This window comes from Nanorana parkeri, unplaced genomic scaffold (genome assembly GCF_000935625.1).
Source record: "Nanorana parkeri isolate BGI_ZX_2015 unplaced genomic scaffold, ASM93562v1 scaffold540, whole genome shotgun sequence".
NCBI lineage: Eukaryota > Metazoa > Chordata > Amphibia > Anura > Dicroglossidae > Nanorana > Nanorana parkeri.
Window position 1 is genome coordinate 294079 of NW_017306808.1, and position 15252 is coordinate 309330.

A 15252-nucleotide genomic window follows, 5' to 3' on the forward strand; every position below is an offset into this window, starting at 1 on the left:
TATATTATTATTTTTTTTGTATATATAAAGTCTATAAGGTTAAAGAGTGTATAATATGCTCAGTGAGGGGAATTTATCAAAATTGGAGCAACCAATCAGCTTCTCTGTTCAGTTTGTTCAGTTAAGATTTGAAAATGAGAGTGAGGGGCTGATTGGTTGCCATGCACAGCTGCTCCACATTTTGTCTGCTCCAGTTTTTGTTTCTTAAATTTGTTTATTAACTGACAGAGCCGACAGATTAGAATTACAGTAACGAGCATTGGTGCATATGTTACAGACGACATGTGGTCACGGTAAGGTCAAGCTCTATACAATGAATTCCACTGTCAATGGCAAACAGATCAATGGCCATTTGTATAACAACAAACAAAACATTTCAGATGTAACGTCAAACAGCATCTGGTGTGTGTATAGTACGGAGAAAATCTACAATCCAGCCAGATGTGGTTTGTGTCAGTAGTGAAAATATAAACTCTGTGAGAGCATCACGAGCCCCTTAGTACTATTACAGTGAAGCCATTCTAGAAGAAGCACACACTCAGCTTCTCCTCATTGTCTGCTCCAGTTTTGATAAATTCCCTCCCTTCAGTATGTTTTGTGATTGTAGCTTTAGAACGGTGAGGAGTTAGAAACTCTGTTGGCTTTTTAGTGTGGTCTGTGTTTCACCCTCTCCATTTGTCCTGGGGAGCTTTGGTGAAGGTAAATCTTTCAATGTCAAGATGATTCCAGAGACAACTGTCTGAAAGAGGATTTCCCTTCACTTTGGGAAACATTTCCACCACTTCCTGATGTGTCTTTTTAGGACGATTTCACCTCACTTCCTGTCGTAACAGACAGCAATAAATGAATCCAACTACAGTTATAACCATTCCTTACTCTTTTCAAAACTAAAAAAAGGTTTTGGCTAAAAAACACTTTATGGCAAATTAACTGTATTTCTCTTTGACTCTACAAACAAAGGGCTTATATTTTTTATTTTTTTATTTTAGCGCGACAGCGTTTTTATTCTGAATCGCACAGTCATCAGTATGTTGAAAATGATTTTGCTCCTTAACAAACAGTCATTTCTGATCTCATAGTTAGAGCAATCATTTTGGAGCATTGGACCATTGGTTTTATACTAATTGGTTTGTCGAAACTGCTATGTACATAACTTATTTTCTGAAAAACAAATGTCTGTCAAAAAAGCTTTTTCATATCTGTATAAAAATAAATTGTATCTTAATAATTAAAAGAATCTTTAGTGCCATCTGCTGGTGGCCTCTATATTTTCTGTCTCAATTATTTAAATCAATTACATTTGAAATGTATCTAAACCCAAAAACATTTAAAGGTGAACAGGCTTATGCCACCAAGCACTGTTATTTTCTCCCTATGTAGAAATAGCTTCTGGTCACGTTTACTCCTTACTTACAGAAGGAGAGGGGTGGTGTGCTTACATCATGCTTTCTTCTGTAGGCAGGGCATGACTGCACAGACTGAGGACTTCCTATAGTGTAACAGTCGCTCAAGGGACTAACACCTGAAGCTGGCATGGGATAAGGCTGACCCCCCCCCCCTCCCTACTTGGTAGGAAGTAAAGTTAGGTAGGTGGGAGTGTGATGCCAGAAGACCAAGAATACCCGCACTTGTGAGACGGAAACAACATAAGGGGGAACCCCAATCATAGACCGTTACATAGAACTGGTCTATCTGAACAGGGAAAAACCTCACAGCCTAGTGTGGGCAATGTGGAGAATTAACTCTTCAGGGACTGGGTCCAGAGAGGAAATTGAAACTATATCCTGGTCATGGAAAAACGGGAAATGAGGGTGCCTCAGATAACACTCTGACAAGTGGAAAGGTACATAGGGCCCAAACTTTTGTAGATCCTTCTACTGAAGAACCAGACTGGTTAGAATTGACTGCGTATGATGCACAGTTTACAGTGCAGACACCTGACTACACAAGATCCAGACGAATCTTGGAGGCTTTCAGTCCAACAAGCAAGAGTTGTCCATTAGGGCTCATGACAACTGTTCTCTCCACAGAGGGGCAAACACCCTGAGGAAGGCTAGCTGTGCAAGGGTGACACTGTTAAGTCAGAGCCCTGGTAGTGCAGTGATCAGCCAGTGTTGGTCTCAGCTGACAGCTCAGCTCAGTGTCCCTCCAGAGCGGGACAGCGATGGTGTATCTGATGAATACCGAGCACAGCTGATGGCTTTACATGTCCTAATGAAAAAAGAACAATTTCTCCGGGGAAGCGAAAAGTGCCCAGAATGAGACACAGCTCAAACTGGCACAGGGGCTAGAATCTCCTTGAGTAGATCTCATGACAGGAGAGATATGTCTGTGAATCTCTTCTGAGGCACAGGAAGGTAGAGGGTAAAAAGAATCAGTTTGTAAACCTTTCACTCTGCCATCATGCTGAACGCTTTTCTAAGGTTTTAGAGCGTGTCTCACTTTCAATTTTGCGGGTGACTGGAGAACACGTCATAGATAGTAGGTGAAGGAGAGGGATGGGACCCAGCTGACCTATCAGACTTCTTATGCTTGGGCAGATGAACATTCTGGCCTCCATTGATATCCTTGAGGGTAGGTCTGAAGAGATGTAGTCCCTAGAAGACCAAGTGAACACTGCATCTGCTTCCCAGCTCCTTAACCACAGAGCTCTGCACATCTGTATAGACAACACACAGATACAAGAAACAAGACTAGATGCTTAAAGCAGACCATCAGAGCTGAAGTATAGGCCTTCAACATCTGTTCTACACGCACACATCGGAAAGGGGTCCACTGCCACAGTGGAGAGATCCCTTTTGTGGAATTTACACCCATTTCAGTCCAGTTTGACAAATTAAGGTCATCACCAGAATAAGGCGAAGGGCAGAACCACCACATCTAACAACTGAGTCTTAAGAGGGATTCTATCTGTTAGTCAGTAAAAGACTTAATGGAAGAATTACCTCTATTGGTGTAGTTACTTCCCTGTTTAGATGCGTCACTTGCAGGTTTACAGTGGGTATAAACTATAATAACAAACTCCTTCCTAAACGGGAAAAGATCTTTGTAGCAGTAGAAGCTTTGAAACCCAGACAACTAGTAGCCGGTGAGGATGACTAGAGGTGACCAAAGCCACCGTAGACAGGCAATAGGCATGGACCAGAGAACAGAGTTCCAAGTGGCTTTTTTTCAAAGCAGGCGGAGCAGTGGGGTGATGCTTTCTCAACAATGACTGGCGGGAAGGAGAGTGGAGCGTGTGGCGATACTCTGCCCAGTGGATGGCAGCTATTAATCCCTTACCCTTGACATTCTCTGCTCTAAACCCAGTTGAAAGTGGGAAATGTAAGTGCACACTGTGATCCAGCAGTAAGTTAGCTTCCAATGCTCAGCCCTATTGGCCTACTGACTGAACGAGTCTTCAGAGACAGGGCAAGCGCAGAAATAATGCCAATTGCGCTGCACTGGAAAGCACTCCATTGTTAACCTGTTACCAGAAGGTCTAAAAAGCACCTAATGTGAAACCCAGTGCCCAAATGTCACTTCCAAGCTAGTCAAGCAACATGCAGTCCAATTCGGTCTGGGTACAAAACTCTAAAAGCTAGGCAGAGGAAAGGCCGCTCCAGATAGCTGCTATGTAGAGAGCAGTCAAGCAGTAAATAGCAAAGACTCTTGACCGGAAAAAAAAATGCAGAGCTGAAGAAAAGACGTCCATACTTACTAGTACACTCACAAAACATGCTTGGAATGGGAAAGGGCTATCCTGGTTTGGCATACAGATTTCTTGTTTGCCAGTGTCCAATCCTTCTGTTTGCGGCAGTACAACCCAAAAGTATATGATCTCCTTTAATGGACAAGATAAAAAATGTGAGTCAGAAAAAAAAGCTGTAATATATTAAATTTTTGGTTTGGGGTCTTGCTTTAAATCTATTTCAGAGCAAAATAAAAAACAAAACTATGCAGTGCCATCTCTGCAATACATGCACGCTTCACCATATTTTATCCCTTTAAAGACCCCTGCCTGTACAGACAAATAATACACTTACCTCCTACGTTGTGGGCTGACAATACATAGTCGTGTGAAAAGGAAGGTACACCCTCTTTGAATTCTATGGTTTTAGACATCAGGAGATAAACGTTGTAAAGAAGAGTGGGCCAGAATTCCTCCACAATGATGTGAGAGACTGATAAAGTCATACAGAAAACAATGACTTCAAGGTATTGCTGCTAAAGGTGATTCATAAAGCTATTGAAATCATAGGGTGTACTTAGTTTTAAAGAAGAACTATGAGGTGAGTGCTTTTCACTCACCTCATAGTTCTAGCCGACCTGTGACAATGAGACTGTCACAGGTCGGCTCAGTAGATCGGGAGGTGAGCGAACACATACCGGCGTTCGCTCACCTCTCGATCCTGTCACGGCTCTCTGCTGTGACAGGGGGAGGGGCTGGATTCCCCCCTCCCCGCCCCGTCAGCGCTGACTGGCGGAACGGACAGGGGAGGGGGCGGGTACAGCTGGCTCTGCCTCTAGATCAGGGGTAACCAAACTCCGGCCCTCTAGCTGTGGTGGAACTACAAATCCCATGAGGCATTGCAAGATTCTCACAGCCACAGACATGACTCCTGGAGAGAGATGCATCATGGGATTTGTAGTTTCACCACAGCTGGAGGGCCGGAGTTTGGCTACCCCTGCTCTAGATAGGCAGAGCCAGCTATCAGTCACGCAGCTGGGCGGATCCAGACATAATTGTCGTGATCTGCTTCAGCTGCGGCGTCTCAGTATACCGCGAGCAGCAGCTCACGGTACACTGAGCCTAGGGTGACGTGAGGACACTAGTTTGTGTCCTCCCGTTACCCTAAGGAGAACTATGGGGAAAAGCCTTAACCCCATAGTTCTCCTTTGAGATCTGCTAAAGACCAGATGATTTTTATTATGTCCTTTTAAACCGTAGAATTCAAAGAGGGTGTACTTTCTTTTTCACACCAGTGTAGCATTTTGGTGTATGGAGTAGTATACGCTCTGCCCAGTTTTCTTTTGCTAAACCTTTCAGACCCACCCCTGTCCTTTTTCTGCACAAAATAGAAAGAAGATAAGTATAGGAGGGCTTATTAGACTCCTTGAGGAAACACGGGAAGCATGCACAGGACAGCTGTGATTTTCTGACATGAACATTGGTTTTCGGTACCGTTGTGAGGAGTTAAAAACCCTGTCATGTTTTATGGTTGTCTGTGTCAGTTATGCAGATTTACTCTATTTGTCCTGGTGACAGTGAAAGAAATTTTTTTAATTTGGAGTTGTCACCAGAACAGAAACAGAGGGGAAAATTTTCCATTCAGCACATTTGCTCTGGTAACAACTGTCTAAGATGGCATTTCCCCTCACTTTGTTGTGCCTACAGGACAGGAAGGCAGATCATCGCCAAATTAACAGGTTTTAACCCTTCCAAACTCTATTAAAAAGATAAAAAATAGGCAGTGTTTACATATGTGCAGATACCCACACTTTTTAAAAGTAATGTGATATTAAAAAGTCTAAAGGTTTTAATGCTATTTTCAAATGCTGAGTAAATCCCTCACGATGGATGCTGCTTCTCAATGTTTAAAAGTTTTAGCTTCCCGCAGAATCAGCTGGTCCCCTGAGCACTGGCCCTGATATCCTTAGGGTGGCTTCTTCCCCTAGCAGGGCCCTATGGAGCTCCCTTGTGTGTGCCAGTAAGCTGTGTCTTTACAAACACAGCAAGGCAAGCCATGCCACTCCCCTCCCCCTCCTTCCGTCATTCCTCCCTTCTCCATGCTAATCGATGGAAAATTGTTGCAGGCTGCTCTGTCCCTTGTGATCTTGTTCTGAACAGGAAGTTTAGGAAAGCATAGCTAAGAGAGCTGGTACTGTTTGGAATAGGGAAGCACCAAAATTTCAGCTGCTGAAACATTTTGGCTAAAAATGATACTTTGGGCAAAATGCCCAAAGTACCATAACGGCTGAAAATTCTGTGCATCCCTGTGGGACCAAGACCAGCAGGAAGGAGAGGTTTCAGGATGCCGAGCGTGCGGAGACAGCCGTAACAGGAACCAAGCTCTCCTCCCGCACTGCCCTGCTCCTGTGATAAAAGAGTCAGGATGCCGAGTGGTGTGGGGGAGGAGTCAGCTGTCAGGAGACCAAGCTCTCTTCCCGCACCTCCCCGCTCAGCCTCCTGTGACAGCGATATTCCAGACTTTATCATCAAATACAATAGGTTTTTGTCCATCTGTAGGTTCATCCAGTGAACTATGCATTTGTATTAAAGAAAAGTGAGTAAAAGTAAGCGTATAGCCACGCTATGGTGAATGAAGGCAACAAAAAGCAATAAGCCTTTTATAAAATAGGATGTGAAATATTGTCTTGTAAACGTAGATATTATTTACTAGTTATGACAAATCTAGATATTCGGAAGTTTATCCTTTATAAAAAAGGACAGACAGCAGAGCCATGCACATTATTCCTTTTTACCCAACTGTGCATCCAGAACTGTGAATATATATAGGAGAAATATAGCCTAATAGAGAGCAACTTCTTTCACATTTCTCATAGTCGTTTCAGACTTGTTAGCCATCAATTGTGCAATGCATTGCCATAGGTCTTGGGGAGCAATAAGAGAGGAATATTAAGAGTCAAGTGAACAATTGAGTCTTTTTACAACAGGGGTTTTTTTTGTTATCACTTCCATAAAATAAAAAGTGCGTGTGTGTGTGTACACTATATTTTTCTTATACAAATTATAGTTAAGCAGATAGTATCCCAGCAGTGGCAGACCTAAGATACACTCTAATGCCACCCCACAGTCACACACTATTATTATACATTTATATATCTCTGACATATATCACAGTGCTGTACAGAAAACACTGAGCCAGTCACATTATTCTCTGTAAATAGGAGCTTACACTTTAATGCAGAATACCACCAGCTGTAGAGGGACTACAAATCCCAGCAATACATTATAAAGCAATGCAGAATAGTATATGAATTGGACTCTGCAACCTCCTGGACCCTGCACTTAGCAACCCCCTGGACTGCAATATTTAATTCAACACTGGGATAGAGAAATAGGTTATAATAGGGAACTTTACAGTGTAATGTTCCCTATTATAATCCATTTCTCTAAAAGAAAACACAGCACACTGTTGGCATTTCCTGGGCCCCCTTCCACCTACTCAATGACTTATTTTATATACTGTAGCGCTGCCAGAGTCCGACACCATCCCGCCCACATGGTCTGAAGGGGACGAGGCATGTGACACAGTGCCCGCATCAGGATAGAGATCCGGTATCAGATTGACAGCACGGAGCCTCTGTTCTGCCCGGCCTGCCGTATGCCACGGCAGCGCCGGCTCAGCCTGCATCGTGCTGCCCCCGTCAGTGGGCCCCCCTAGCCGTGGGCCCTGGGGTGGCCGCACAGCCGGTAGGTCCGCCCCTGTATCCCAGTTATATTTTGTGAACTGACACTATGCAAAGTAAACCGCAATCCCAGAATACTACAATATATTAGTAATAAAATAATGAAATGACAAATGAAACATAAAAAAACTCTGAAAATGTAGCCAGTGTATTTAATAAAGTTCAAATACATTCACAATAGCAGTGTGTTGTCTTTGCCATGTTATGCAATCCAGATGGAGAAATATCTGCAATACATCCTTTGTTTGGCCTCCATCGCTCAGAATAAAGACTGGTTTTATCGAAAGATAAATAAATCATCTTTAAAATTTGCCAAGGTTTTGTCTGTTTATTTGAGCAAAGTTATAAATGCTCAAGCTGTGGATCAGGAATCCATTTATTATGCCTGTCCAATACAGACCAACGTAGTGTTCCTTTGCACAGCAAGCAAGTTTATTCCAAATGAGCTATGTGGTGTTCTGGTTACCGCTGCAGGAGCTCATCAACATGCTTGGAAGCATCAAGATCTTTTCTTCATCTTTCCTTTCTTAAATCCATTGCTCTTCCCTCTGCCAAAAGCAGATTTCCTCATATCCTGCATTCTCTGCTTTGTTTTATTTTTGATTTTTTTCATTCCTCCGCTTTGTAAGAAACGCTGTTTATCCTGTGATCTTCTCTGCTTGAGAATCTGCTGTTTGGTGCGCAGCTCAGAGCGGACCTGGCCACGGGGGCCTGGTGTCTCTGTACGGGGCCCACCTTGAGGGCCACCACGTCTACCTGTTGACAATGCACAAAATGTTAGAAAAGCAGCACATTTAAACTTTGGGGAGCTCTACATTTAGGAAATATCAGCTGGCCCACTCATGCACAAATGTGAAAACAATAAAAATGCAACACCCAGCATGTAAAGTATGTCTTCAGAAGCCTTCAACTTCGGTACCCAATTGGGTCTAAGAGATGTTATGTGAATAAACACTTCAGGCCAGATCACATTGTGCTCATACACTAGCCAGTCGTGTAGTATAAATCAGAATCTTCCCAGTGTCCTAGTACCATATGTACATTCTAACTACAGTCTTTAATGTGACCCCGTTATAACCTTATACTATAACCTTATGATCTTTTTTTTTTTTTTTACTATTGATAATTTCTTATTTGTATTTTTAATGTGAGTTTTGGACCTGCCCTCCACATTGTGTTACCACATATCTTTCAGTCCCGGCCTCTATGGTTTCCCCAATATGGAGTGGAGCAGTTGGGCTGTACTGGTTCCCCGTATGGTGGACAGGGGCCTGACCTGCTGTCATTGGCCCCGCCCCACTGACTACACACAGCCTTTTCTGGTGTCCTTCCACCCGTCATTGCCTTGCTGTGCTCTGGGAGGTTTGGCCCTATGTATACATTTTTTACCCAGTGGTTAGCTCACCCTTTGTGGGTAGCGTTTAGACTTCTCACAATTCCCCTATATACGTTTCAAGCACATAATCTCTGTCTCCTAATTGGATTTTAGCCATTTAGCCCATATAGTGATCACTCCAATATCTAGGATGTTTGGTCCCCTTAGCTCCATTTTGTTGTAGCTGGATCTCCATGCATGCTTTCTAAGGAGGTGGGCTCTTCCTGTGGCTACCCACACCTGTAAGTCTTCATTTTCGTTTCTCTATAAATACTGGTTTAGGTACAACAACAAAGGCACCTTTAGAAATGTTTAGTAATGACAATCTACAAACCGATGCTTCTAGATAATTGCCGGCTTTTTATTCCTTGGATACCTTATTTTTCTTTCCCAGTCTTTGGACAGTGGCCATTGTAACTAAGGGCAGGATACTAGATCTCCCTTTACTTCTTGGAACTCTGGCACATGTGACGAGGACATGTGACCATACACATCATCTCAGGGGAGGAAAATGCCTTTCTCTGAGATCTCATGAGATTTCCCATCAATGCTCTGCTGATGTAACCCTCCCAGAATGTAATGCTTGGGCATGATTACATCATTTGTGCCAAAGCAGACCAGGAAGTGGGGGGAAAAAAATAAATTGTAAGTAAAATAAAAAAATGTTTGTTTAGCCAATGAATGCAAGAAGATTTTATATCAGCATGCAGAGCTGTATGCTGATGGGATTTTTAGTCAAAGGGGGTAAAGGTCCACTTTAATATGAGCACATATACTTTTCTTGTTTCAGTCTCTGCTTGGCAGCATATAGCTCAGCTTGCACCAGATATAGCCAGTGAATCCTATGGACAAGTGTTGGGTAGTTAGTGTTCTAGGGCAGAAAGCATAATGCATTCTTGTACAGTAAATTGCCAGTTATCCAACACCCCCAGGGTTCGGTAGATGACGGATAACTGTAGTCTCTGGTTGCTTGAGAGTCAACAGTAACTCTCAAGTAACCCCCAAGCTTGTTTATAATTTGTTGTAATATTTTATTTCCCCTTTCTTTAGGAATAGCAGTGCAATAAAATCTACTGTTGAGCTGAAGGTGTACTACTGCTGAACACCCACCTCTTCCCTTCTTATGTGTCCTTCCGGTCTGTGTGCCTTCATCTTCCTCAGAGTCCTGATCATCAATCTTGTACTTTTTCTTCCAGTCCTCATATCTACACAATGTAAAGGGCCAAACGCACACTCTTTTGCAGACCTACCTTGTTACACAAAATTAGAAAACACAGATGCTAAAAATAGAAAATACTGCTACAAAATAAGATACAGGGGTTAGGGTATTTACAGGCTGCAGGTCTATACTTTATTTCAGGGGTCTCAAAGTACCAGCCCATGGGCCAGTAACTTTTGGCCCTCAGGCAGGGTCGCCGATAGGAGGGGGGTACTAGAGCCAGCCCTCCTGTACCGAGCCCACTAGGTCAGCAGGGGGCTTGAGAACAGAGAGGGGGCTCTTGCCTTTTGCAGCAACCAGGGGCATAGCTAGGGTTGCCACCTGTCCAGGATTCACCCGGACAGTCTGGGTTTTGAGTCCTGTATGAGCTGTGTCCGGGTTTCAGGCAAGCGGGCAACCAGACACAAGATGTCACAATGTCAGGCAGACAGGGGTAACCACGGGGTCCTGGTGTTTCAATTTGAGTGCAAGGAGGCATGGGACACGGATGGACGCTGGAACTCGGGGAGCAAGGAGGTGTCTGAAACACAGGGCACAGATAAGCCCTAAAGGGCACAGGAATTCTGCTTCAGGAAGATGTGTTGCTTGCTATCTCTTCCCCCCTGGCTGTCTTTCTTCATGTGGCAAGGACAGCAAGGAAGAGGCAACTGGCACAGTGAAGCAGGCTCAATATAGCTGTGGATGGCTCCCACACCGTGCTCCCCAGGAAAAGTAGAGGGACATATCAGTCAAGCTGGAAAAATACCCAAGCACACCCCAGCAAAAGATAATCCTCGGAAACATCCTCTACAGAGGACAACGAATGCGAGGAGGACCAGCAACAGTGGATTCTTAAAGGGCCAGCCTCCACTACCACCATGGAATCCATGAGAACAGCTTTTGCTACCCCTTTGACTGAGCAGCTGACAGAGTTGGCTCTAAAGACCAATCATTTTCTAAGATATCCTTTCTGCTGTCCATACATGCAATGCCTCCTTATCCACCCTTACTGATCAGCTCCAAAGTATCAATAAGAGGTGTGCTTAATTAGATATGATATGCAGAAAATGAGGGAGCAAACTACAGCACTAGAAATCCATTTTACTTCCCTAGTGGACAAGATGACCCTTTTAAAGCGGGTTTTGCAAACCACTGATAAAATCTCCAACTCTGATTTTATCATTGAAGATATGGAAAACCATTAGTGAACAAACAACCTCCGCATCAAAGGGATTCCAGAGCGAGTAAAGGGCACAGCTCCTACTGACCTTATTGAACAGTGGTTGCTTAAAAGGAGAACTATGAGATGAGTGATTTCCACTCACCTCATAGTTCTAGCCGCCCTGGGACAATGAGACTGTCACAGGTCGGCTCAGTAGATCGGGAGGTGAGCGAACACATACCGGCGTTCCCTCACCTCTCGATCCTGTCACGGCTCTCTGCCGTGACAGGGGGAGGGGCTGGATTCCCCTCTCCCTGCTCCGATCTGCCAGCGCTGACTGGCGGAACGGACGGGGGAGGGGGCGGGTACAGCTGGCTCTGCCTCTAGATAGGCAGAGCTAGCTGTCACTCACGCAGCTGGGCGGATCCCGTCATCTCCGGCTGCGGCGTCTCAGTATACCACGAGCTGTAGCTCGCGTTATACTGAGCTTAGGGTAACGGGAGGACGCTAGTTTGTGTCCTCCCGTTACCCTAAGGAGAACTATGGGGAAAAACACTGACCCCATAGTTCTCCTTTAACACTTTCCGTAAGGATAATTTTCTCCCTCATTCAAGCACAACAGTATCACTCACCCTTCACCACCAAGGTGCTCTACCTAGGCCATTTCTGCTCAAAATGCTCAATTACAAAGACAGAGAAGTTGTTTTGCAGTTGGCAAGCAAAAAAACAAACTCAAAGTGTAATTTAAAATGCTAAAATACCCATATTTATGGATTTCTCTGCTCAAATTCAATGACGCCAAGCTAAATATTTGGCGGTTAATTGGAGACTCAATACTTCAGATTCCTTATTCCATGATGTACTCAGCGTAGCTGTGAATTGCAGCAAGTAGTGTGACACGTTTCTTTGAAACTTCAATATGAGTGATGGAATGGCTACACCATAATGAGAGACAACTCCCACAGAGAGCACAAGATTAATCAATCTCGTTAAGTGTTGTACCCCTATTTTGTCCTTATCCTTATTGTTTCCACATTCTTATAAAAGGGAGCTGTGGATATTGCTACCATTTCACTCTTTTTTTTGAATTTGCACATGCCCTGGAAGATATCCATTCTGTAAAAGTAATTCACCCTGGGAATGACTTTTCTGTCAGCTATGACCATGTTTTACACCCCACATAGAATTCCTGCATAGTCATTGGCTTATTGTTGTCATTTTGGAATTGTAGCGTCCACTGACACCAGCACCCCCCGACACTTATCCTATCTCAGACTCACCTATCCCTGATCCAGCCACATTTCGTCAATAAGTTTGCGCAGCAACTTGGTAAAATCTTATGACTTAGGCCCATGCACGCGCTGTGCACTCTCCCATATGAGTTTGTACTCCACCAAAAGTATAAACTCTCCTTAGCATCAAATGCAGTTACACTTAAAAGCAAGCATCTGTGGATGTTATTTTCTTGCAAGTGCTATACAAACAAGTCTGCACAGCAGCTAGAATATACAGCACTCAATCAGCATTTATACTAAAAACAGTCCATCAATGAGTATGACAACATCTAGATCCACCTCATTCACTACAAGGAGAATTCTATGTGTCCGGCATCAAATATCAGCAGATGAATTTATGGCAAGATCAGCTGTGTGCATCAGGCGTGTGGCATTCCTATCGCCTCACACAGGCAGTTTCGGGCTTCAGGCGAGTAGTTTTTTTTCTACATTTAGCCCGGCAGCGGGCAAGCAGCACAGCTAAGTGTAGTGTGGGAGCCGTCAATATGGGTGTACTATCTGTACCTGTTCCATGTGTTCTGAATTTCGCTCACAAATTGCAAGCACTCGTTGGTCAGTGCGGTCACCTGATGCCACTGACCAATGAGAAGCTCTTCTTCGCACTGCTAAATACGGTTTTGGGTAAAATTCATTTTTTTGCATCAGGACAAGTAGATTGTCATGAGGGAGAAGTAGATCGGGCCCCCTTGGACCTACAAGTCCTTGGACAAGTAGTTTTTAAAAAAGATTTCCACACCCCTGTGGATCTAGAAATGGTAAAAAAGTTGCAACTTATTGGGGAGGTGGGAGTACAGTTTCTCCGAGACCTATTTATTAAAGTATATAGAAAATGTTTACAGCACACCTATGACTAGTGTCAATAATCCATCTTCTTAATGGACTGTCAAATAACATTTCAGGCTACGCAGGGTCCCCTTCATCAGGTTTAAATATGAATGATGACAGGGACCCTGCGTGGCCCCGAGATGATATTTGACAGTCTGGTGCTGGTAACATTTTCTATATATCTGATGATACACGGCGCCTTCCGTGGTTACCAGCACCCTTCTTTGTACATACGGGTTCCGGTAAGGAGTGCAGTAGTTCCTCTCCAAGATTGCTATTTATTAAAGTGACACTAAACTCAGGAGTTACATCTTAAAAATGCATTCAAGTACCTTAACTGTTATTATTTGTGTATCACTCAGCAGTAGATCCTCAAATCATCTCTGAATTGGTGCTGACAGTGTCCTTCCTTCTGGAGGGTGGCTACTTTTCTTCCCCATGGTCCCTGTGTGTGTTGTGAAGTAGCCCCCGCACCAAGCCCGCTCCTGTGATGGACTACAAATGAGTAAACTAAACATAAGATTGTAGTCCATCACGGGAGCGAGCTTGGAGCGGTGGCTACTTTACAACACACACAGGGGCCATGGGGAACAGAAGTCTCACTTTAAGCTTATCTAAGCAATTTAGTTTATTATGCTATATTTCAAAAACTGTAACAAATGCACTGAAATCTATTGAGTAAAGGAGATTTACCAATGTAGAAAGATAATTTCTCAACAAACTAACAATATCAGCCATAGAAAGGATACATGTTTGTCTTATAAGAGCTGCTGATACGACGTCCGCTCTCTGTCTTTACTTTCCTCTTATCCTCATGTCCTCCAGCTCCCACAAACTTTTTTTTCTTACGATCCCTGAATGGAAAGGCAAAAACACACATGTAATATGTACAAAAAACAGTAAGTGACCCACTTCTAAATTTCACTAATGCAACTTAAAAGGTGAAACTAATATATGAGATAGTTCAAGCCGTGATTTGTCATAATTATGATGGTTTTCTGCACAACTGTCAGGTCAGCAGTCTTTCCCATGATTGTGATTCCTACTGAACCAGACTGAGAGACCATTTAAAGGCTCAGGAACCCTTTGCAGGTGTTATGGCTTAATTAGCTGATTAGAGTGGGACACTTTGAGCCTAGAATATTGCACCTTTTCACAATATTCTCATTTTCTGAGATTGTGGTTTTGGGGTTTTCATGAGCTGTAAGCCATAATCATCACAATTATGACAAATCACGGCTTGAACTATCTTGCTTTGCATGTAATGAGTCTATCTCATATATTAGTTTCACCTTTTAAGTTGCATTAGTGAAATAAATGAACTTTGCACGATATTCTAATTATTCGAGTTTCACCTGTATAGCTAGTAGTAGTTACATTCTTAGATAATCAGCATCTGCCTTTCCATGTGATTAGATTAAGATGTCTGTTTAACCCGTGTGGATATAAATGTTGGGGTATTTTCCTGACACTCATTAGAACTGAAGAAATGGCATGCAGAAGCTTTGAAACATCTTCAACATTACATAAGTCTAGTTGAGTGTGACTAACTACGAATAGCTACATATGAATATGCATTTTTTTTGGGAAAGAAATTGTGCTGGATAATGTTTTATTATGGTTTTGTTTTAAGATATTGTATAAAATGCATATAGTACGGTAGTTTTTATATGGACAGAGTAAGCTAGGATTAGAACCGCCATCATGTTTTCCTGCTGTCCAGAGTCGGAGATTTCCTATCTGTCACAGTGACAATGGTTTTAGCAGAAATAAAGTGAGGGAACAGCTAAAAGTAAAATAGATATTTATTAGTAGAGTAGGGGAAGGTTTAGAACGCCTGTCAGCTTTTTATTGCTAAACCAGAAATAGCCAGCACTCCTTTAACACTATGCATTAAAAGCAGAGTTGTTCGTAGCAAATCTAATGTGGAAGCCACACTGACCTGTCGAGGTCCCTCTCTATAGTGTGGTCCCTAATCTACAAA

General features: G+C 43.2%; 1 protein-coding gene across 1 annotated transcript in view; it reads right to left on the reverse strand.

Annotated features, from left to right (window-relative positions):
* Window positions 1-7695: 7695 nt before the first annotated feature.
* The window catches only part of DDX54 (DEAD-box helicase 54), a 32379-nt gene continuing 24822 nt past the window's right edge, over window positions 7696-15252 (reverse strand). Inside the window, 3 exon segments of the mRNA XM_018561742.1 lie at window positions 7696-8169; window positions 9899-9993; window positions 14018-14122. Coding sequence (XP_018417244.1) covers window positions 7913-8169; window positions 9899-9993; window positions 14018-14122 — 457 coding nt within the window. The 3' untranslated portion in view covers window positions 7696-7912.